Source organism: Ipomoea triloba, chromosome 1 (genome assembly GCF_003576645.1).
Source record: "Ipomoea triloba cultivar NCNSP0323 chromosome 1, ASM357664v1".
Taxonomy (NCBI): Eukaryota; Viridiplantae; Streptophyta; class Magnoliopsida; order Solanales; family Convolvulaceae; genus Ipomoea; species Ipomoea triloba.
In genome coordinates this window covers 33852635-33877262 of record NC_044916.1, presented here as the reverse complement: position 1 = coordinate 33877262, position 24628 = coordinate 33852635, and the positions used below count along the sequence as shown (strand labels likewise).

General features: G+C 33.7%; 4 protein-coding genes across 5 annotated transcripts; 1 reads left to right on the top strand and 3 right to left on the bottom strand.

The window, feature by feature from the left end:
- Positions 1-6886: 6886 nt before the first annotated feature.
- On the top strand, positions 6887-8181 carry LOC115996576 (dof zinc finger protein DOF1.2). The gene has a single exon (XM_031235869.1). It carries the CDS (start codon positions 7093-7095, stop codon positions 7891-7893), a length of 801 nt encoding a protein of 266 aa, XP_031091729.1. The 5' UTR covers positions 6887-7092; the 3' UTR covers positions 7894-8181.
- A 540-nt stretch (positions 8182-8721) lies between these two features.
- LOC116020291 lies at positions 8722-11952 on the bottom strand. Of its 2 annotated transcripts, XM_031260776.1 has the most exons (6): positions 11669-11948; positions 11437-11522; positions 10395-10775; positions 10074-10295; positions 9251-9375; positions 8722-9153 (listed from the first exon to the last, which is right to left on the bottom strand). In XM_031260776.1, the coding sequence occupies exons 1-6, from the start codon at positions 11699-11701 to the stop codon at positions 9071-9073; spliced, it is 930 nt and encodes a 309-aa protein (XP_031116636.1). In that variant the 5' UTR covers positions 11702-11948; the 3' UTR covers positions 8722-9070. The 2 variants fall into 2 exon arrangements, with proteins under 2 accessions (XP_031116636.1, XP_031116639.1); XM_031260779.1 differs by lacking the exons at positions 8722-9153; positions 9251-9375 and adding an exon at positions 9764-9903 and having other exon boundaries at positions 11669-11952.
- A 1189-nt stretch (positions 11953-13141) lies between these two features.
- Positions 13142-15463, bottom strand: LOC115997233 (L-type lectin-domain containing receptor kinase S.6). The gene has a single exon (XM_031236751.1). It carries the CDS (start codon positions 15402-15404, stop codon positions 13341-13343), a length of 2064 nt encoding a protein of 687 aa, XP_031092611.1. The 5' UTR covers positions 15405-15463; the 3' UTR covers positions 13142-13340.
- A 5433-nt stretch (positions 15464-20896) lies between these two features.
- LOC115999665 (U-box domain-containing protein 28-like) lies at positions 20897-22432 on the bottom strand. The gene has a single exon (XM_031239523.1). It carries the CDS (start codon positions 22296-22298, stop codon positions 21081-21083), a length of 1218 nt encoding a protein of 405 aa, XP_031095383.1. The 5' UTR covers positions 22299-22432; the 3' UTR covers positions 20897-21080.
- Between the last annotated feature and the right edge of the window lie 2196 nt (positions 22433-24628).

Genomic DNA, 24628 nt, shown 5'->3' with positions numbered 1-24628 from the left:
ACGGAAACACTAAAGTCATAGGACCAAAAGTGGAAAAAACTCCTCGATCTCATTTAAAGATTCCTGATCTTTACTAAATGGTCACCGCTAGAAAATTAAGACAACTTTATTGCTAATATTCAATTAAGAAATAATAGAAAATTAAGAAGTTATACATTTATAATTTATTCCTCTCAAGAGAAGATAGGCTAAAATTCTATAACCAATAATCATAGTCAATAAATATCCAACTTCAATTTGGCTTGATCCAAGTTTTCGATTCTTGATGAAAGAAGAGTCACAAACGACTGATCTAGAGATCGGTTCTGAACAGTTGTATTGAATATTCAACAGCAACTTGTGTGTATTATAGTTAATAGAAATAACGTAAGAGTCAACGCAATTTAGGTACACGACTTTCATTTTGCCACTTTTAGTCCTTGACTTTAATTTTTTTGCCACTTTTAGTCCTTGACTTTGATTTTTTTTTTCCACTTTTAGTCCTTTCGGCCATCCGAGCGATAACTTTTAATTGAAATCAACAAATTGTTGTGCCATTAAGGGTAAAAGTATATTTTGATAAAGTTCTAAATATATTTATAAATAAAATCATATAAAAATAGGAAAAAGAAACGTTATTTGTTTGTTCTGCTTCGCTTTTTAAGCAACAACTTTTAATCGGAATCAATAAAATATTGTGCCATTAAGTGTAAAATTGTCTATTGATAAATCTCTAAATACATTAAACGTTATTTACCATTAATGGCACAACAATATGTTGATTTCGATTAAAAGTTGTCGCTCGGGTGGCCAAAAGGACTAAAAGTGGAAAAAAAATCAAAGTCAAGGACTAAAAGTGGCAAAAAAATTAAAGTCAAGGACTAAAAGTGGCAAAATGAAAGTCGTGTACCTAAATTGGCGGAAACACTAAAGTTATAGGACTAAAAGTAGAAAAAACTCTGAGATCGAGTGTGAAAGCTTCTTGTGTGACATGCAAATAAGACATTTTTGTGTTAATACACATATCTCTACTTTTGATGTTCACGTTTATATAAATAAACATTTATATAGTAAGCTATGAAAAATTATAAAATTTTAATTATGTAAATTTAGGCTATGTAATCACTTGATATAGACCACTAATGTCAATTATCTTTTCTGCATTAATATATGTTCTGTTCTCCTATGATCCGATCCGTTACATATGTATATAATATTACAATATAATATAAAATTAAATAATCAAAATGAATTTCTGAAATAAATAAACATTAGATGTCATTACGTGATATATATTAAATTATATTCTTAACCACCCTAGGATGCACCCAACTTTTATATATTTGACATTATAATAAACCACAATACATAATTTGAATTTAATATTTAAGAAAATCTAAACTTTAATGTTGCTTTACATTAAAATAATGATTTCCAAAATTCGATTATTTTTAAAGCATCATTAAAATAAAAAAAATTTAAAAAAAAATCCTCTCGTGTAGTCCGGCCTCCCATTTCCACCATTTATGTTGCAATCCAATTGTACTACGACAAGATGAGTTACATATGATCATTATTTTTTATTTTATTTTTTTATAAAAAAAAATCAAGATGAAAAGTTGGGTTTTTTGGACCATATTCATCCTTCACCTTAATGTCGGCCCATCAAAGAAGTCAAGAATGAAATCTAAGCTCTTAAAGACCTACAGTGATTTACGAGGAAGTATGTACTATTATTCCAATGTATATTTTGGGTGAAATTTATTTTTTGATTCTAGTCAATAAAAAATTATAAAAAGATAAATTATAAATTAATAGTTAACCGACTCAAAATAAGAAGATTAATAAACAATTATCATAAAAGTCAATTTTTGAATCTTATGATTAGAAAAATTAATTGTTTGATCAACTTTGTTAGAATAGCTCCTTCTTAAAGAGACACCATTCAAGCGGGATATTTATATCAAGTACCATGACATATAGCTACATGAGTTTAAGTCATAAAAAGTAATATATACCTAATTTTTTTCTTTAATTTATTTTTCTCTTTTTCTTTTTGTACAATTAAAATAAATTTATAAAAACAAATATTAAAAAGCTTTAATTGAGATTTTTAAATCTCATATTAGTATTCTTCAATTTTTTCAATATTCCATAAGTGGAAAAAAAATTAAAAATCGTACATTTAATACTCTAGAATTAAATATAGAAGTGACCTAATAATTACAAAATTAATCGCGGAAATAATTCTTATTTACTTTGTCATTTAAGCTTGCTAGCTATCTGTGTGGTAATATTAATTAACACCAACATATTCCAACGCCATGCATTCAATTTGATGGAACACCACATAATTGGCAACAAACGCAACAAATTATCAAATAAGAGGTTGGGCTACATGTGACTTTTAGATTTCATAATAAATAATATCAAATATTTTATTTTTAATACTATTGACTCTGTTACATGTAGTATATGTCCATATACTTTCTCAAAGTACCGAAGCCCAACAAGTCAACATTGCACACACTGAAGTTCGAACCCATGACCTCCCACTTGAAAGAATCACTTCTGCTTGTTGACTACAAGTTCTTTGGCAAATAAAAGTGTATAACATCCTCTGGCCTCCGACCCTAGATTAGAATCCTTTCCACCCCTAGCTCCGACTCTACACCTCTTCTTATGAATTTCGTGTTTTTTTTTTAATCTAAACCCCATGAACTTTCTGCGTCTTTGCAATATTTTGTATTAAATTCATCCGAGCCTCTAACCTTCCCTTTCTAGCCCAATATAAATCCTTGATCTTGTGGTCCTTGGGCTCGGACCCCAGCCAGGTTCCATCACAATCAAATGACACAGTTGTAGATTCCAATCTAAAAAAAGAATATAATATAATATTTGTAAAGTTTGAAGATTTTTGGTATATTGATAGATGTTGAAAATGAATGCAAGGTAAGGGCGGGCAAGAATGGCGTAGTACGTAGTATATTAAATTGCAGAAAGGATGAGTGGTGTGCATTTAATATAAAGTGTTAAAAGTGGAGTGTGAAGTGAGGGGGAGATCCCGCAGCTTTGATATGTAGGAAGAAAACAGCAAAATGAGAGACGTGGAGACAATCAATCCTCTCCTTCACATCCATCACGAAAATGACGTAAAACACCCACATGATGCTTCACTTCTCTTTCTTTTCCGATCCTCATTTCTATCCTCAAAATATCAAAGATTTTTCTCATTTCTTTCCTCCGAAACTTGGCCCTTATAACCTGTTGAGCTGCTCACGGAGACATTTTTTTTTTCATTTCTTTTATACGTGCATTTCATTGAATTGATATGATTAAAGTTCAATTTTTATAAATTTCTATTGACAATTACTCATAGTCACTCTAGCCAAAAATACATTAGGTAAACACTGCTTTTGTATATAGCTTGTAAGTCACATTAAAGACGACCACACTAAGAAGACATTTTACCATGAGTACACTTTAACCAGGAGGAATTTGACAAGAAATGAACTCGTGACTTTTAACTACAAGAATCATACTCAAACTCAACCCACTTTGTCACCGTTTCTGTGGTACAATTTTACAAAATTGACATTTTCAAACTTTGAATAGTGAAGGAGCAAAATAATTAATCACAAATATTTGACGCACCATAAATATTCAACTTTTGAATATCAACTCAAATATATGTACAACTCAGAAATACCTGGTGTTGGCATTATGCCTAGCAATTAACGAACCAAAAAGATTACAACTCAGAAATAACTTAACTGGGCCCTAACTAATTAGATATTATGTATGTTGTTGTTATGTGTTATCATCGTCAGCAGAGTGTGAAACACATGCAACCTTAACTTACTAGCTAAGTTGCATGATCGGTTACATCTCCAAAAACAGCCTCAATTCAATGGACCACACCACACCACACCACTCAATTTCCAATTAACACGCTACCAATTTCATGTTTTCAATATCTAAATATCAATGCCAGCACTCTACTTACACCTTAGCTTCTCAAATTGTAGGGAAATTTATATACATATATTTAAAACTGTAGCCGTTTTTCTATTTGGGGCAAACACGTACTATTTTATTCTTTACATACCCAACTAACTAATAATCACTGCTTCTCTAACATTCCTATATTGTTAACCTCCTTTGATCAAAACGTGAAACAATCGCTCATCAGGTCTATAGAAAATTGTGATATGATAATTAAATTTAAAGAGTTTTTATGGCATTAACTGATTTTTTAGATGAACTATTTTTTTGAGAGGGAAAGTTCTACTGAATATCAAGTAAGAGCCGCTCTTAAGCCTCTTTGTTTGCAAAGGTTTTCAGACTAGGACCCTTAGCTTCCACCAAATTGTTAGGAGTTCAAATAATCTTGATGTGATCTGAGAATAACAATTCTAGCAATATGATATTTGTTTAAGGATAATTAGTTCTTATTTATTTTAGATATTTTATTTACCCGGAGTAATTTTATTTTTGTTAAAAATTACACTTAAATTATATTCATAAATTGTATAGAAAATATTTTGATTAATTATAGAAATAAAATAAAATAAAATGAAGCATGGAAAGGTTGACTTTGGGTTTTAAATAATGAAAATGAATAGGTTGACTTTGAAAAAGAACGCGGATTTGAGGTTCAAAATACGAGAATGACTTGAAACACGCCCAGATGTGAATGTATCCTAACGCATAACAGATTGTAATTCAAATTTAATTAATGCTCCATATAATATAATATATACGGAGTAATATATAATAATAAATACAATAATATTTCGTGTAAAATTCTTGTCCGATCAATTAAAAATAAAAAATATTAGTTAATACTATTTATTTAATTAAATTTCTAAATTATATAATTATTAGAGTTAATTTTTTTTATTCTAATACGTGTTATTTTTAAGTAGGATATTGTAAAAAAAATAAAAAATGAAATGATTAAGTAGAACATGCATATAGAGTGTTTGATAAATAGTGTAAGAGACTTCCAAAAAAAAAAACAGATAAATAGTATAAGAGGAGGAGGAGGAGTTGCCACGTAGAGAAGAGTGCACGTGCAATGCAACACGGAGTTCAAGTAAAATCCGCCGTTTTTGCACTAATTCCTCTCATTGTTGATCCCCATGCCGATACAAGAGTGAAGTACGCTGTATCTAGCCACTGCATATGCATACATAGATGTAACGCCGCCGTATTGCTTTTATTTATTTAATATATATACTTATACTAGGTTGATTTGGTGATTTTGGTCAAAGCCTCATTCGTTTGCTCTTACAATTTTACTAAATTAGTAATGCATAGATAAAAGAGTTAACAACACGCGGACTTAGTTTCATCCATCGCCCTAAAATTTTACTTCAATAATATTATAAGAATTTCAGTGGAAGGTGGTGAAAATCCCTTCTTAGTAGAGTTAACGACACGCATTATTAGCTGACTTAGTTTCATCGATCGCCCTAAAATTTTACTTCAATAGTATTATAAGAATTTCAGTGGAAGGTGATGAAAATCCCTTCTTAGTAGAGTATTAAGGGTGTCTTTGGTTCGCACTTGGGAATCGAAATCGGTATGGATATCAAATACTTGGTAAGGGTAACGAGTTTTGGTGAAAGTATTTTGCTAGTATTAAGGTGGAATGGGAATGATTATTAATAGTGGGAGAAGAAAATAGGAATTGAAGGGAAATGGAACCTTTAATAAGAGTATGCGTTTTTCAATTAATGGGGTATTCCAAACCCATAGTAGTATTCTAAAAACGTGTCAACCAAACAATAACAATCACTTTGATACTCATACCTTATACCAAAATCTGTCAACCAAATACACCCTAAAAATGACAGTCGAGTAAGCATCCATAAGGAGAGTAATGTGTGATCATCAAGGTAGATAGGAATGTGATGAATTCCAATTTCAAGTTGTGATTCTTGTTAGCTTGTTAGTAGGGTTTTGAGTTATTTATCATGCATGGTCTATTAGTGATGGATTGGAATAGAGATTGTGGGAGTGTAGAATTCGAAAGTTATTCATGGGTGTCTATTGAGATGACTATGTGAATCATACTAATGACTCTATGCAATTATTGAATTTATTTGTATAATAATTATAATTACATTATTTCTCATTTTTCCCATATTTATGTTAGTAATAATATAATTACATAAGTCATACTCCGTGTTACATATCGATCTTTTGAAAATGATTATAGACAAACAAGTCATATATTATTTAATTAATTGAGTAATACTTTTGCACTAATATTATAATCAAACAAATGTACACGTCCAATATTAGAATTTTTTATAATGTCATCTTTATTTTTAATATCTAAATATATAATAAAAAATTTATCCATGTATCGCACGTGAATCGCACGGGTAATTGAACAATTATTTACTCTAATTCAAGCAATGAAAACATCATCGATCCAACAAATTTCATCAATTGCGCCATATTATATTCGATGTTATAATTTATATCGATCCAAATATTTTTCAAATATTATAATAAATCTATTCCGTGCAACGCACGGGCGAAAATACGAGTTTAAACTTAAATTTGTATATACGAGTTTAAACTTAAATTTGTATTGGGTGTGAACATAAAACCCCATGGAATATATGTGTGTGGGGATAGTCTTTAATTTACTCTATAGGAATGTGAATATTCCATGATGGAGAAGTAGTCCGGAGGGTTTGACTAAAAACCAGAAATGACTGTGAACGAAGAAATGTGAGATTATACACACACGCTTCATCCGCCCATAGAACAGTGACTTACACGATCTATCCAACATGAGAATGTGGGGGGCCGGGCTTAAGCTTCACCCCATCGATCCATTTCACATGCACCATACGCTATTTCTTTCTCCAAACGCCTCGCAAACCGCCCACGATCTGTTTCCAATCTTTCTACTCCACATGCCTTTCACCCCCCACCCCAACCACCCATATATCATATTTATATATATACATACACAGATTATCCCCAGCCCACCTTAACTATTCAATCCTATATTACCCTTCTCTCTTTCCTCTCTCTCTCTAAATCTTGAGATTCCATTCGATCTACACACATACTATAGTAGTGCAAAAAATGTTGAGTAGTGAGAGTAGTCCAATGTTGGACTGCCATTCAATTCTTATGGATAGGAAGTGGAAACACAACATTGAGTTGGCTCCAAATTGTCCTAGGTGTGCCTCCACCAACACCAAATTCTGTTACTACAACAACTACAGCTTGTCCCAGCCTAGGTACTTCTGCAAAGGTTGCCGCAGGTATTGGACTAAGGGCGGCTCCCTCCGCAACGTCCCTGTCGGCGGCGGATGCCGCAAAACCCGCCGCTCTAAATCCGCAAGACAAGCCGCCGAACAACACCGTTCCAATGCCCACCACGCGCCTGCAGGCGCGTTGGACAACGGGTCGGCCGGCGCTGAAGAAATTGATATGGCCGCGGTTTTTGCCAAGTACTTGAATCAAGGCGATCTTTCTCCCAGCGGCGCTACTAGCTCCACTTCTGCGTCAATGGCGCTCAGCTCGTTGGACTCGGAAAGCCTAGTGGATGAACTTCTGTTGTTGGATTATCAAGAAGACCCTTCTCCCCTGTTCTTGGATCAAGCTGTTGAGCTACAGGAATCCAGCCCTCAAGCCTCCATCAACGTTCAAGAACATCTTCTTGATTACAACCAGAGCGCACTCGACTTGCAAGCGCTTCTTGAGGACGATCAGTGGCCCAATTTTGCATGGCAACAACCCATGATTCAACAGCAAGATCTCGGGACATTCTTCGGAGATAATGATCTTGTTTATCCGACCAAAGCTTCGACAACTCTACCTAACAACGATGTCTGGGGATCATTTGATCTGTCTGGTTGTGAAATTTTACCCAGACCTTGAAGCCTAGCTAGTTGGGGTGGTGAAATGGTAATTCTCATACAGAGTAATTATTTATATATATATATATATTATAATTTAATATTTTTATTTTTATTTTTTACTTTTTCTGTGCCCACTTCCTACTTTCTTGAAAATGGCAGTTAATTAGCTGTCACATAAGTACTAGTACTAGGAAAAGACATTTGATGAAATACGCATACCACATTGAGAAAAATGAAGAAATTATGTAATGACACAGTTGAGATCTTCTTTCTTTGGCTGCAAAATATCAAGTACTACTGTAGTTAATGGCGTAATTATAATGGTGTATGATTGCTTGCGGTGTGGATTAAAAGTCACAGTCAAGAAATTATGGCACATGGCTTGCATGTACATGTGTTACATGCATAGAGGGCCAGCATCATCGGCATAGCTGTACGGTTTGTTTGATTTTGACATGTATTTAGATCTCATTTCTAACCTCTACAAACTCAACTCAAACCTGTCAAATGTAGAAAAATACAAAAGAATAGTCCTAATGTACAAAGTAACACAAGAAAGTAAACTAACTTAGGTTATCTATAACTAAGCAGGACAAATCAAGAAAGCCAATAAATAGTTCCTACGAAGAATTAAACTTGAAATTTTGTAGTTGAAGGCCAATAAATAGTTCCTACCATACGAAGAATTGAACTTGATTTTTTGTGGTTACCAAGTTAATTGTCTGAAAACAGAATCCTAAAAAGCAAGAAAAAGACAAACACCTTGTACTCAGATGGCATGTAGTAACTCTCCCATACGGGAGGTCATAAGATCAAGCCTCAGTAGAGGCCAAAAAAAAAGAAAGAAGGGAACATCTAAGGATACCAGTATATACCACTTCCTCCCATTCATAAAACGTTATAGTAAACATTAATGTACAGAAGACCAAAAGGGTTAGCTAATTGGTTGGTCATTTTTCCCCACTAACAACTACATGTTTTGCTAAACAACATTTGGTTTTGCCAGAAAGATTGTTATTAACCAACTGGCAGGCATCCTCACCTGAAAGAGATCGAGAAGTTGAACATACTCGAAGAAATACAACGTCCATGGCTACCATTGCTGCTCAAGGGGGATAAGAGGACTTTCTGCATCTCAATTGTGTCTACACTGCATTCCCTGCCTTAGAAGGGATAATCTTTGCACCGTTTGTTGTCTATGCACTTTGGAGTGTACCGCTATTACTTGGTTGCTGCCTTCCTCTAAATACTCCCCAGAGATAATACTTCCCTTGGAATCCTGCAAAACAGTTTTCATCAGGCAGATTAGCCATGCCATTCATAAGAGGAAGTTAAGAAAGCATTCAAATTCCTATAAAAATTGAGGCTGGACTTACTCCAGTATAGCAGTGGCAGTTCTTGGGAAGTAAAAATCAAAAGCTCAGCATTTGCCAAAACTGCTTTCATTGCAAGTTCCTCGCGCAGCATTATCTCAACTAAATAATCAAAATTCCTTTCACATCTATGGCAAGAAATTTTTAAGAAAAAGGAATGACAATTAAAATCTGATGAGAAACTTCTTACTTCATAATAGAGACTAAATCATCAAAAACCCTTTAACATCTAGGATTAACAATAAATCAAATCTAATGAGAACAGATATTATCTCAACTAAATAATCAAAATTCCTATCACATCTATGGCAAGAAATTTTTAAGAAAAAGGAATGACAATTAAAATCTGATGAGAAAATTCTCACTTCATAATAAAGACTAAATCATCAAAAACCCTTTAACATCTAGGATTAACAATAAATCAAATCTAATGAAAACAGACATTATCTCAACTAAATAATCAAAATTCCTATCACATCTATGGCAAGAAATTTTTAAGAAAAAGGAATGACAATTAAAATCTGATGAGAAACTTCTCACTTCATAATAAAGACTTTAAAATCTTCAAAAACCCTTTAACATCTAGGATTAACAATAAATCAAATCTAATGAGAACAGACATTATCTCAACTAAATAATCAAAATTCCTTTCACATCTATGGAATGAAATTTTTAAGAAAAAGGAATGACAATTAAAATTTGATGAGAAACTTCTCACTTCATAATAGAGACTAAATCATCAAAAACCCTTTAACATCTAGGATTAACAATAAATCAAATATAATGAGAACAGACTGTAAAATGCCATGAATATCCAAACCGTTACTTTGTGTCCGCTGGAAAGAAATACAGGGCAATATTTTCATCGGTTGGCTCTGAGGTAAGGAAACTCTTAGGCCAAACAACAGATTTGGGAAGCATCTCCAGTTTAAGCATTGGTGGAAATGATTTTGCTTCCTCGTAAACCTTTGCGTGTGCTTTAATTGATAAATGAGCTACAATTCCATCAAAGATGTCATAATCTTTGTTGCATATTTTGAAACATCCCCTGTGAGCAGATTTGGGAAACAGTAAAAATGTTCAAATTTGCTTAGCAAAAGTACACTGTATCAATCCACAAATGCTCAAAGTTAAGATCTTTACTAACTCCCAAATAATATCAATAACGGGCAGTCCTGGCTCATGGCATGCAGCTAGTTGAGCCTGTGTATTGCAGCCAACGAGTTCAACATGACGTTGCTTAAAGGAACCGTTTAGTTGTCTTTGTCCGTCTTCCCCAACTACCAAGAAACTATCATTATGTTTCTCCTCCAAATTCAACTTTTTGGGCTGAGCTTGAGTATCACTGGCAACGATTGCTTGTGTATCAAAGGAACTACTTACTCGCCCATGCACTTTCCCATGAGAGACATCATTGGTTTTCTCAGAATTGTGGACAATAAGTTGGTTTGGCACCTTAGCCCTGCAGTCATCACAAATCCATCTGACAAATTCATCCAAAGTATCTGGAATATCATCTAGGCAGTACCTGAAAGGGTTAAAGAGAGAAAAATGACAAAGAAATCAACAAACCAAAGACAGAATTTACACTCAAATCAACAATGAATTGTTACTTTATAACATGTGGCCAAAATTGTTACTGCAATATTTTACACTCAAATCAACAAGGAATGGATTTGCTTTTCCTGCAAATTCAAATGCAAAACACAGAACATACAGAGTAATGCAAGGTAAATTGCAAAAAGTGTGTGCTATATTTCTCATTCATTCTCTGGGTATAAGGATACTTTATAACATGTGGCCAAAATTGTTACTACAATATTTTACACTCAAATCAACATGTTTTTGGTAAATACCCCTACCAGCTTCATCAATGACTGCAAAGGATAGAACAAAAAAGTTCACAACATAAGTTATGTATCCAATACTTGCCTACTCGTTCCGTTTATTACTACAATGAATTGAATCCTATCAAATATTTATAGGTTTTCTACATATCCTATGAGTTAGTTTACATAAGAAACTACTCTAGGATAAGTTTGATACTCTAGAATTGCAGCCAAACATAATGCCATTTTGAGTTTGCACAATAATGATAGGAAACACTGAAACAGTTCATTTAAACAATAGAAAATTCTGAGTAATATTTCTAAAATCTATCAGCAGAGTGGATAGGTGATGGTGCTTACCGATGCACAGCATATTCCAGACACTCGACACAGAAAATTAAAGCATTAGTGTATCCCCGGTCACCACATTGCAGGCATATAGTCACCTGAAGTAACAAGGAACACTCACACGCAATTGGGTAATCAAACGCATAATGAAATCAAGAAACAAGGTTTTTTTTTTTTTGAAAGAAAATCAAGAAACAAGGTTAGTAACTGAAAATATAAAAACCGAAATAACCATGGAACTTACATTGGCAGGAGGAATATCAGGGGAACGATCCATGGCTGTGAAGAAGAGTAAGAATAAAAAATAAAAAAAAAAACTTGATACAACCCAAACCGCAAAGTCGCGAACAATGCTGGAGCACCTTATACTGTACAATTTACAAATTTCAATTGAAAATGAAGACTTTTTTAGGAGGAGAGTGATTTTGAAAGATTTATATAAAAACTACTATTTCCGAATTTCCTTTTCCGTCTTAAACCCTAATTGGACATCAATCTATTATAGTATTATCTGTGTTTTTGAAAAATTACTATTGCCGATTTTCCTTTTCCCTTTTCCCTTTTCCGTCTCAAACCCGAAAATGCAGTTTTTTTTTTTTTGAGTACTAAAAAAAAATCACTAATTATATATTTAAAAAAACATATATAGAGAGTAATTACCGATTTGGTCCATCAATTATTTGGATTTTACTACTTTGGTACTCAATAATTTTTCTTGCTCAATTAAGTCCTCAACTTTAAAAAAATTAACCAATTTGGTCTTCCGTTTATTTTACCGTTTGATATCCATTAAATTGAGATCAAATGGGTAATTTCACAATAGTCAATGGACCATTTCAATCAAAAACTGATTAATGAAATGATCCATTAACTATAACAAAATTACCAATTTGGTCCGGATTGAATTGTTGTTTAACATCAAAATAAACGGATGACCAAATTGGTTAATTTTTTTGAAGTCGATAACTTAATTGGGTAAGAAAAATTATCGATGACCAAAATGGTGAAATCTCAATAGTCGAGGGACCAAATTGGTAATTAACTCCATATATATATATATATATATATATATATATATATATATATATATATGTCAGGAAGGCAGAAACAAATGTAGAAGACGGACACTTGTGAAGTATGAAGTATGAGTCCGGTTCGCACTGGACCGGCTCAAATAAAAGCTAATTTTTTATGAGAAGATGTTCAAACTTCTAACCTCTTTTAAAAAGAGCAAGAGTGAATGGCCACGCACATCAACAAAAGTTGATTTCAAATTTTATTGTATAGTTGGTGAAAATATAATTACTAAAAGTTTTAATTTTAGTATTTGGTATTATATTAATTAAAAGGGAATAAATAGTACAATATAAAAATTAAAATGTATATATATGTGTAATAATGAAAATAGTATAATAAATCAAAAGGAAATAAATTGTATAATTATTATAAATTAAAATGAATTATATGTATAAAGTTTAATAATTAATTTATTGTTATTATACAAAGAACAAAGTTAACAGTTATAAGTGGAGGAATATTTGTCTAAAAACTCTAATTTGTCTTCCCACAACTAGTGATTAAAAAAAATCCAAACCCTGGAGGCATGGAATATTTAATTCCACAAAGTTAAAGTGTTGTAATTCCATAGAAAATTTTCAAATTTAAAAAAGTTATGTGGAAAAGGAATTGCATTCTTCATACGATTTCCACATTAGAATTATAGCCAAAAAAATGGATCTACACTGCATATTAATTCAAAGAGCATTTAGAGCACTGTTCAGTTATGAATATCATTCTGCAGGCAGAGTTCAAGCTTGAAATGCAGGAATGAACAACAAAAACTGAAAAAACTAAACAAGATACAAGTAACAGATGTGCAATTCGATTTGAGTTGAGATCTTAGCTAGGGAGGTAGATCAGATCCGGCTGAAATGAGTCCTGGGAGTTGACCATGGAGTATCGTTATCGAATCGAGCAGCACTAGGGTTAAGGTTGATGATTTCTTCAAACCCTTGAGGGAACACAGATTGAATCCTGATGGATGGTTTCCTGGGCGGCAGAATTGGAAGTGGAGCTTCACCTTTGAGCATCCGAGCAGCTTCTCTCATTCTCGGCCTCCTCTCATGATCAGGATGCACACAACACAGCCCTACCATCACCACTCTATCCATCTCCTCCCTGTTAAACCGCCCCGATAATCTCCGATCCGCCGCCTCTGTGATCCGTCCTTTCTCCCACAAATCCCAAATCCATTCCGTGATGGACACGCCCTGCTCGTCCACCGGCCGTCTCCCCGACGCGACCTCCAGAACCACCACTCCGAAGCTGTAAACGTCTGTTTTCACGGTTGGAACGCCGGAAAACGCGTACTCAGGAGCCAGGTACCCCATTGTCCCAGCCGGGACTGTGCTGTCACGTGTTTTAGAATCGTCAAAAACTTCCGCTAATCCAAAGTCTCCAAGCTTGGCATTGAAATCGCCATCGAGCATTATGTTACAGGCCTTCACGTCCCTGTGGATTATCTGGTTTTCGCATTCTTCGTGGAGATAAACCAGAGCAGAAGCAACTCCATGGATTATGTTCAGCCTTCTCTCCCACGTGAGGAACCTGTTGAAACCTGCGTGTGAGTGGAGAAGTTTGTCCAGGCTTCCATTAGGCATAAACTCGTAGACTAAGACCAGCTCGTTCCTCTCACAGCACCAGCCTTGGAGCTGAATCAAGTTCTTGTGTCTTAAGCATCCCACCATTGAAGCAAACTCGGTGCTGAATGGGATATGAGAAGGGCCGAGTTTGCTCCCCTGAGTGAATCTCTTGACTGCAACCACGCCCCCGCCGCGAGACGGAATTGATCCTTCATACACAACAGCTGATGCTCCTTCCCCAACTATTCTCTCCTGGTTGAACCCTTCTGTGGCTGATCTTATCTCGTTGAGTGACCATCTTTGGGGCACTCTGTTTCCCTGGTATCTACACATTTGAGCTTCCTTATGTTCTCTGTTAAGCCCTTTCCTTGTTACGCAAACCAAAACAAGCACTATAATTGCGAACACCAAAATAACAGCTGCAAAAGATAAACCCCCATAAGCAAGTATTAACCTGAGGGATGGACCAGAACCAGAAGTAGCATTTCTCCCAATTTCGTTATTGTCACCAGAAATGCACATCAAGCAATCCGCCTCGTCCATTGTATTGGCGGAAGAAAGGAATTCAGAAGTCTTGAACTTCCAATGATCAATGGAATAAACAGCTGAGCCTTTCCCATTAGCCGCAGTGAAGCCAATATGCATGAATTCTTTGAAGTAAGTGGAAAGGTCAATCTGGGATTCCAGAATCGGTTCAGGAGGCCTAATCTGAGAATTATGCCCAACCCATATCCTCATCGTCCTTTCTTGATCTATGTATTGAATCCAAGCTGTCATTTCTCTCCCACTCTTCAGATCCACCCCTCTTGGAACCACGTCAACAGATGCCAAAGGCTTAACCCCATTGAGATCAATCCCAATGTGATTATCATTCAGGTCCTCAAGAAAAGGGTCAAAATTAGTATCGAATTCCACAGCCAAGAAAGAATGTTCTGGAAGGCCCATGAACCCATCAGAGCGGCTGAAGGAAGTAGCATCGGAGGTGATCAAAAAAGCAAAACCATCACCGAATGAGCAAGAAGGGGTGGTGAGGGTAATGGTGAAGGAGAAACTGGAATAAAAAGAAAGAGCGGAATTAGTTGCAGGTTCAAGAAATCGAACTGGGTTTACATACAAAGCTCTGCCAATCCCAGAAAGAGAGGCGGCGGGTGTGGCGGCGGCGACGGCGGTGCAGTTTTGGGCATGGGTGAGAGCGATGGAGGTGTTAGAGAAACTGGCGTCGCCAATGACTGTGATATTGGGAGAAGAAAAGGATGGGGTGATGGAGATTGCAGGTGAGGTGAAGATGGAGAAGAAAAGGAGAAGAACCCAGGCCAGATTGATGGGAGATAACCCCATTCAGAAGAGAGTGGGAGGCGAGGGTTCAAACAAGTTGAAATGTTGATTCTATCTTGGCTACTGCAATACCTTGATTTTCTGCTTGGGATTTCGGAACAGAAGGGGCGGGAAATCTGAGAATGCATAAGCGTCAAGCCGGTGACTCTCACGGCGGAGTGTTTCGCCGGAATCAAATGAGGCGGTTAACCATTTTTTTATATAAAAAAATTTATTAGTGGTTATAAACTGTTTGTAATTTATTAAGGGGGAAAATATCAATCCCTTTGATTAATTTTGGTCATTGACTATTAAATTTTTAAATTAGGTACATGATTGTTCAATTTGTATTATATTTGGTCCTTCACTATTAACATTTTTAAAATTAGGTGCATGACTATTTAATTTGTATCACATTTGGTCATGTCGATAAATTCTCCGGTCAAGTCACTGGTGATTGGCTAATTTATTTAATTTTTTATTTTAAATAAAAAAATTTAAAAAAAAAAAAAAAAAAAAAACGCCGGCCACACCCAACCCTTGGCCCTGACAAAGGAGGTTGGGGGTGGCTCGCGTTCTCTTTCTCCCCCTTCCTCATTCGTCTCTGCCAAAGACGAAGTTAGAGGGATGGGGTAGCCATAGCTTTTTTTTTGAAGGTTTTTAATTTAACAATTATTAAAATAAAATTTTAAATAAAAATTAAATAAATTAGTCGATCACCGGTGACTTTGCATAAAATTTGGCCAAAAAAATTAACGGCAGGACCAAATGTAATACAAATTGAATAGTCATGATACTTAATTTGAAAATGTTAATAGTCAATGATCAAATGTGATACATATTGAATAGTCATGCATCTAATTTAAAAATTTTAATAATTAAAAAGCAAAATTGATATATGTATTATAGTCGATGGACTAAAAATGATATTTCTTCTTTATTAAGGTTACAAACTTACAATCATCTCGTGCAGTTGTGGGTATGTTTACATAAAGAGTTGTTCACTTGTTCCTCCATATTTTGGAATTAGACCAAAATTAGAAAGTCAAATACACTTGTGCTCAAAATGACACATTATTCTTATCTAATATTTATATATCATGAATTTGAATGATCTAAATAAATATATAAGAGTTAATTCTTTTTTTTTTTTAGATTTATATGTGACAATCTATTTTTAGTCCATTTTTATTAGAGCACTAGTTTTATACGCGCATCGCACAAATGAGTTAATGCCCAATGTTTATATTTAAATAAATATCTGAAAGTATATCAATGCAAGATTATATAGGAGAAGTTTATACATGGATAATTGAATGTCGAATTTTTTTATTTAAATATCTAACTCAAAGTATATGAATCCAAAGATAATTTAAAAAATTCATTATAATTATTACTAAAATAAATGTTTGCAACCTTGTAAAATCGATAGTCTAAATATTTGGTTTAAAAATGATAGTCTAAATAAATACTGCTTTTAATTTGAATTTTTCTAAGTGTTCTTAATTCTCTTTTGAGTAACATTGTCATTGTCTTCATCTTTATTATTTGTTCTTGTCCTTTTTGTTGGTAGTGTGTTATTTGCAATTCGATTATTGTTGGTAGCATAGATGATAACGTCATGCAATGAAATTATGATATAGGAGCTATTGACTTTCCTTTAGGTGTTGTGCTTGGGGTTCATTTGGTTCAACCATTATTGTTGAATAAGTTATTGTGGATAAAGAAATCCCTAGTTTAAGAAAAAAGATTAAATAAATTAATAAAAATTTGAAAATTTAAAATATTATGTATTCCAAAAGATATTAAAAGATAGTTTCTCGCTTCAATTTGTTGGGTTATGGGTTATTTGAGTACTTTTATTGTCAACAAATCCCCAAGTAGTTAATATGATTGGTTTCAAACTATTCTTTTTTATTTTTTTCATGGTATTAAAGAAATACATATGTATCATTTTTTTGGTGTAACTACTAATTTATTTAATTCAATAAGAGTAAAATAGAGTGATTCCGCTTTGGGTTATTATTTGAGTACTCTCTTTGTCAACCAATCCCCAAGTAGTTAATATAATTAGCTTCAAATTATTTTAAATTTTTTTTCATAGTATTAATAAAATACTTGGTAAATAAATATATAACATTATTTGGTACTATAAATTTGATATTTAATTACAAGATATTGTAAAAATAAGATAATGGACAATGTAATGAATATCAATTGATAAATTTAAATGTAAAGAATCTTTGCATGAGAGAAAATAAAGACATTATAACTAATGAAATTATTTCTCTTATTTAATTTAATTTTTTGATAATGAATAATTTTTTAAATAAAGTTATTGTAGACACATAATTCTAAATTAAAGAAATACATATGTATCATTTTTTGTTGTAGCTACTAATTTATTTAATTTAATAAGAGTTAAATAGAGTGAGAAACTTAATTATGTCAAATTTGATTGAGATGAGGTTCGAACCTAAGACCTTTCTTATAAAATTAATGGGTAAGTTAAAAGTTAACGGAATATTAACGGAGAAGATAATATTTAACGGAAAACTTAACGAATAATCATAAAAGTAAGGTTAAATTAGGTAATCTCTATTAATAATATTAATCTGAATTATCTTAACCATCTATTTGATTAAATAATTCATCTGAACCATCCATTTGATTAAATAATTTGACCGCCATTTTTTCTACCCATTTTAGGCCTAACTCTTTTTGGCTCTTATTAGTATAGTAGATATGCATTTGGTCTTAGTATTATTGTAGTATGACCATTTTTGATCACCTGTCAACAAAATCATTGAAATGTCATTAACTACAAAAGACATTTTGATCAACTTTATACAAAGTGAGCTGACCCCGTTATATTTTATGTTTATTTTTTCAAAAAATATGTAATTGAAGATCGAAATAATTTTGTATTTAATAATATTAAACTTGTTTTGTTGATATATGCACAAATGGTCATTTCACAATAATATTATGACCAAATGTGGATGTTATGATAAAAAGAATTAAAAAGTGTCATGTCATATAGGATAAAAAATAGAATTATATAAAGATGTTCAACAAGTATGCTTAGCATAATTAGTTTTAATGATGATAAGTTAAGTAAAAGGTCAATGGTTCAAATGTTACGTTGTTAGCAACATATATAGGCGTAAGCCCGTTTTCAAGATGGGGGATGACAACCCTTCGAAAAATATTTTAATTCACATCCCATAAAAAAAATTAACTTTTATCAAAAATAAATATGACAAAGGTCACTCTTTGTAACAAGAGAATTTGTTAGGAAATGCACTGGTAGCTTGACAAATTAAATGTCAATTATATTATCGAAGATGTCATTCATATTCACTCATGGATATCTTTTGATTTTTTTTATATGTAAAAAAAGATAATTCAAAGAAATAGCTAAATACCTTGTGGTTTGATGGCATTATTGTAGATACAATTTTCATCCCAATTAGGATTGACATAATTTAATTTGTTGAGCAGACGCTATAGATATGTTAGAGTATATTAAAAACAACTCAAAGAAATATGTAAAACACTATAAATATGTTAGAGTGTACTAAAAAAACGCAAAGAAATATGTAAAAGATAATAATTATTATTTTCAATTATTCCAAAGAAAAAACTTATGTGCATGTGATCCTTGAGTGAATGAATCACTTACAAGGAATCTTATACATACCATACCTAAATTTCTATTATTTTATATTTTTGTAAGAAGACTTGAAAGAATCTCGATTACTGTTGTTGATTCCAATCATATTTCTTTGTGAAATCGGAATTCTTCGGAAATTCCCCTTTGGCAAAGTAGAATGCATCACCCTTGACTTGCCAATTGCAATACCTTTCATCACTACAATCATCAGTCTCCGCATTGAATACTTCAAAACTTTGGATATATTTGCCCCATGTAAAATCACACCAAAACAGAGTGTTATCCCAAAAGCTTACGCGAAACTTAATATCATAATAATGATATTCGACTAAACGTGTGAGTTTAAGATCGTCGCTTTTAGATCGACAGTGTAGAAAGAGCAAACTTGGACCTTGGACATGAGTTTCTAATGGGATCACATTAAAACTTCGGACAACTTTGTGTTTTGCACTTACTTGCATTACACAAAAACATAAAATCATAAGTAAGGATAAATTAGCTACACAAGAAAAACTCATGTTGATTGGGATATGATAGGCCAAAATGAATGGATTGGGAATGCGTCCTTCTTGACTACATTTTGAGTTGAATGATGACATATAAATACTTCCCCTTGCTTTGTTTTTTTTTTTTTTTGCCCGTGGGGGAGGGGGGAGGACTTATGAATGGAAATATGATATAGATAATAAGAAGAATGAAGATAAGATAACATTAAATGAAAATATATTTTATATATATGGAAACATATCAAATAGGTTTATGATTCAATTAAAGATATTATTCTTATGCAATTATGAAAAAGTTTCCGTTTTTTAGTAATTATATATGGACACCTTGTAATTTAATAATTAAATTCTAGATAATTTTCATAGGAGGATCGATTTAGAGTAGTCGGTTACAATATGTTTTTATTGGGTGTGAGTTCCACACTCTATAATTTCACCATTTATTATGATTAAAAAAAGATATATAATTTTCACATACCATATATGCATGTATTTATTCTATTTATTTAATTATTTATATAGTATTAGTTTTTCACGTGCATTACACAAATAGGAGAGTGCCCAATGTTTATTTTTAAATAAGTATTCAAAGTATATAAATACAATATTATATAGGAGATGTTCATGCACATGTAATTGAATGTTAAATTTGTTTATTTAAATCGGTAATTAAAATATATAAATGCAAGATAATATATGAGAAATTGATTATAATTGTTACTAAAATAAATTTTCAATTTTGTAAAAGCTCAGTCTAAATACTATTTTTGGTAATAAAAAATTATACATTTCAAATCATATTAATAAAAAAATACGATTTACCTTTAAAGTAAACACTAGTGATGTAGTCCAAAAATATTACGAGGTAATTTCATGTTTCAATTTATTGGGTTATTTGAATGTCTTTTTGTCAACAAATCAACCCAAAGTAGTTAATATGATTTACCTTTTTGATTACTCCTGGGTTACAATTAAAGGGGTAATCAAAAACCATAGTAGTAGTGTTATAAAAACTTGTCAACCAAACAATAATAATGACTTTGATACCCATTCCTGATAGTTAAACATGTCAACAAGCGCGCAACTTAAATGTTTATTTAATTTAATATGATTTACCTTTTTGATTACTCCTGGGCTACAATTAAGGGGTAATAAAAAAACCATAGTAGTAGTGTTATAAAAACTTGTCAACCAAACAATAATAATGACTTTGATACTCATTCCTGATAGTTAAACATGTCAGCAAGCGCGCAACTTAAATGTTTATTTAATTTATGTGCTTGGTTATCTATCAAGATTGTAACCCTCTGCTCTAACCAGAACACGCTTGGGCGTTGCAAAAGGAATTCCAAGAAAATTATATAAAAGAAAAAAAAAATGTATCAATTGTTGGTGTGTGTTCAATTGCTAGTTTCATGTACAAATTTGACTTTAGCTAATCAATGATACCAATGACCAAGTCGTAACAGGTACTCAAGTAGCAATAAAATTTGGTTAGTCAAATACAGAGTGGAGTGTTCAATACGGTGTGATGTGCGTAGTCTTGGTCTCATAACACGCCAAACACGACTTTGAATTTTTCACCCGTAGAACTTTGACCAAGTCTCCGCACATCTGCTGAACGCCGGCCGAACAGTCGCTCTGCATCACCAGCAATACCTTGGTAATCCCGTTGACCTTGCCCACCGCCTCCTGTGCGTCCTTGTCACGCGCCAGGCTGCAGACGCTCCACAGCACCGTGATCCCGTGCTCCGTCGCCGCTCGTGAGCACTTCATCAGCCTCTTCACTATCCCCGCTACGCACTCCTCGTCGGCACCGATTGCGGCCCTCCCTTCCGTACACGTCGCAACTGTTTCTAGCAGTTTCAAAGTCTTCTCCATCACTGCGTTTGCCGTTTCTGGACCGGAGAGAATTTTACCGATGGTTTTCACAACACCGAACCGAACGAGCTCTTTCTTCACCGGCCTGGAGGTAGAAACGGCTATCAGACTTGAAACTCCGGCCTCGATTGCAAATCGATCGGTTTCTTCACTGATTAAATGGCAAAGCTCGTAGAGTAAGCCTTGCTTCTCGGCGATCTTAAGCTGTGAGTCGCCGTCCAACGCGATAGATTCCAAAACTCTGGCGGATTGAATCTTCGAGCTCAAGCCCCCTTTCTGAAGAAGCGGAACGAATCGCGATAGATAATCGGTATCGCTCTTCAAAATCAACCTATTCAAGTGCTCTTTAACACCACTCTCCGACAAAATCAGGTCCAAAATCGCAATAATCGATTCACAAAATTCGATTTCATCGGAATTCTTCAAAGCTGCGACAATACCGGAAACTGCCTCACTCGAATTAGCAAAAAATCTCCGGTTCTCCTCAGAATATTTCACAAAATCAGCGATTTTCTTTGTAGAAACGGCGGTGCTAACTTTTTCGATATGCTTGATGATGTCGAGCGCTTCCTGTTTGGAGAGGGCGGAAGGCGAAGGCATGGCGGCTTGGTGGTGGAGCCAGAGGTGGATGAGGCGTCGGAGGGTGAGGTTAGGAACGAAATCAGTGGAAGGGAGAACCTGCATGGTGGCGGGACAAGTATTGTGGCCCTGAGAGAGCCACATCTGAATGGAGCTGCGGTCGTAGGTGACGCCGGTGCAGAGACTTACCGGAGACTTCATGACGTCCATGGATATGGGACACCGGAACAAGCTGGGAACGGTAACGTACAATCCCCCTCTCTTTTCTCTCGCCATTAATTCCAAACTCTCTTTCACTTGACTGCCTAGTTACTCGTTAGCTGCTGGGAATCGGGTAGACCTCAGATCAGAGCCTTATAATGGGTTTTGGTCAACCAAATTAAGTAAATAATTGCGACTAACAGCAGTGATAATAACACGTAGAATAAACGAGTATTAAATAATGGAGATGATATTTGATAATGGTGGATGGATGGGTTTGGTGAGCTAGTGGGAAGAGAGAAGAGAGCATGTTGGTCTTCTCACCGTGCCCCACACGCTCAAGTCCGTGGCTGGCATGAATTTCATGCACAAAAAGTCTGGTAGCCAATACCCCGTACCCACCACCTGCTTGAGTCACTTGATAAACAAATTCTTACTAATAATGCATTTGACCAAATAGTGATGAGCTTCCCGCAATGAATAAAAATTTAGTCTGTATAGATATGTTAAGTCACTAGTGTGAGGACACTTGGGTAGATAATTCTACTTTTGAGTAAATATTAATTTTGATCTCAAGAGAATTAACAAAATAACAAGTTTTGGTCTACATGTTTAATTCTTATCAATTTTCATTACAACTATTATTTTGGTATCAAATTTCATCTACAACTATTATTTTTGTGTCAAAATTCATCACATTGATCACCACATTTCGTTTAAGATACACCAAAATATGGAATTATTAAGAGTATTTTCGTCATTTTCAAATTAAGATTTCAATTTGAGTATGAATAAAAAAATTTTAATTCTTAAAATCGGTCTCAATTCACAATTCTTCTCCTCATATTAAGGTAGAATGAGGAGTAGAACTGCGAATTTGCTAATTGGGATGCTTAAATCTCATTATTCATGCTCTAATTAGAATATTAAGTTAAAAAGGATAAAAAAAATACTCTTAAAAGTTTTAGATATCGCCAAATGAATGAGTGATTGGCGTGATGAATTTTGACACAAACAATAGTCATATATGAAAATTAGTGCTAAAACAATAGTCGTAAAAGAAAATTAGTATGAATTAAATATGTGGATCAAAACTGTCATTTTGCTAATACTCGTGAGACCAAAATTAATATTTGCTCTCCTACTTTTGTCATAAAAGAATATTGAATGCTGGATGAAAAAAGAAAAGAAATTAAGTTTGAGTTATGAGCGCAAAGAAACATGGTTGAGTGAGGACAAATGGTCAGGATTAAATGCTAGTTGACTATATATATGGGTTGGCGCATTCAATAGTGGTTCAGAAATGGGGATGAACTATAAAAACCAATCACACAATCAAAATGAAGGAGGATGCTACGAGTCACATGAACCGTGGATGTTGCATCTAATGCCATCTTTCTCACCGAGACGTACACCCCATAATTAATATTGGGACCTTGATCTTTTTCTCCTTTTTTTTTTTAAAGAAATTATTTTCCCTTTATTCTTTTAATTAGCTAGGCCAATTGCATGCGGCACACTAACGGTTTAATTTTGACATATTAAGGTAAGCATAAAAATTTTCAACATAAAGCTATCAAATTCTTCCCACGTGTTTTCTTATGGTCATGCCTAGATTGAGCTCTAACCATCAAAATATGCCCCAATCTTTTAATTTCTCCTTTTTTTTATATCATCATTTTTTTTATGGGTCACACTTGTGTGAGACCGTCTCACGGATCCTTATTCGTGAGACGAGTCGGGTCGGGTCAAAGCACCATGCAAATGTCATACTTATATGTGCAAATCTCATACTTATATGCTCAAATATAACACTAATCAAAAATACAATTTTTGATACTTATAAGAGAAAAAGTAATACATTTTTCATAATAAGTAATGTTGACAAGTGCCCCTTACTTATAAGGGCAAATATAATACTTTTGAGGAAAAAAATAATACTTTTAAATTGAAATGTAAAAGTATTGTATTTTCACTTAAAAGTATTACATTTACCTTTATAAGTAACAAAAATTTTATTCCTGCTTAGTATTACATTTGAGCATATAAGTATGACATTTGTACATATAAGTGTTATAATTGCATATTGACCAGACCCGACCCGACCCGTCTCATGGTGAGACGGTCTCACACAAGTTTTTGCTTTTTTTTTTTTTTATAGGTGCGAACCATGACTATTTGGTCAAATACCGACATACAGTGGCTCCATGTTCAAAATAATTAGCTTATTAAGAGAGATTACTGACAAAAAAACTTGAACGACCTAACTTGATCAACACACTAAAAATTTTAACCTACATAAAATACTGCTTGTTTTGAATTTTGATCTAATAGGCTTCACAAATTGGTATTTCTTCTAACTTCTTTAAAGCCCTTTTGAATAGAGTTTGATATAAATTCTATTA

Coding starts and splice junctions, on each gene's coding strand:
- LOC116020291 (XM_031260776.1), bottom strand. CDS start 11,701: ATGGATCGTTCCCCTGATATTCCTCCTGCCAAT. Junction 11,523..11,668: donor CTGATATTCCTCCTGCCAAT/GTAAGTTCCATG, acceptor TTGTTACTTCAG/GTGACTATATGCCTGCAATG. Junction 9,154..9,250: donor ACTGCCACTGCTATACTGGA/GTAAGTCCAGCC, acceptor ACTGTTTTGCAG/GATTCCAAGGGAAGTATTAT.
- LOC115999665 (XM_031239523.1), bottom strand. CDS start 22,298: ATGGCGAGAGAAAAGAGAGGGGGATTGTACGTTACCGTTCCCAGCTTG.
- LOC115997233 (XM_031236751.1), bottom strand. CDS start 15,404: ATGGGGTTATCTCCCATCAATCTGGCCTGGGTTCTTCTCCTTTTCTTC.
- LOC115996576 (XM_031235869.1), top strand. CDS start 7,093: ATGTTGAGTAGTGAGAGTAGTCCAATGTTGGACTGCCATTCAATTCTT.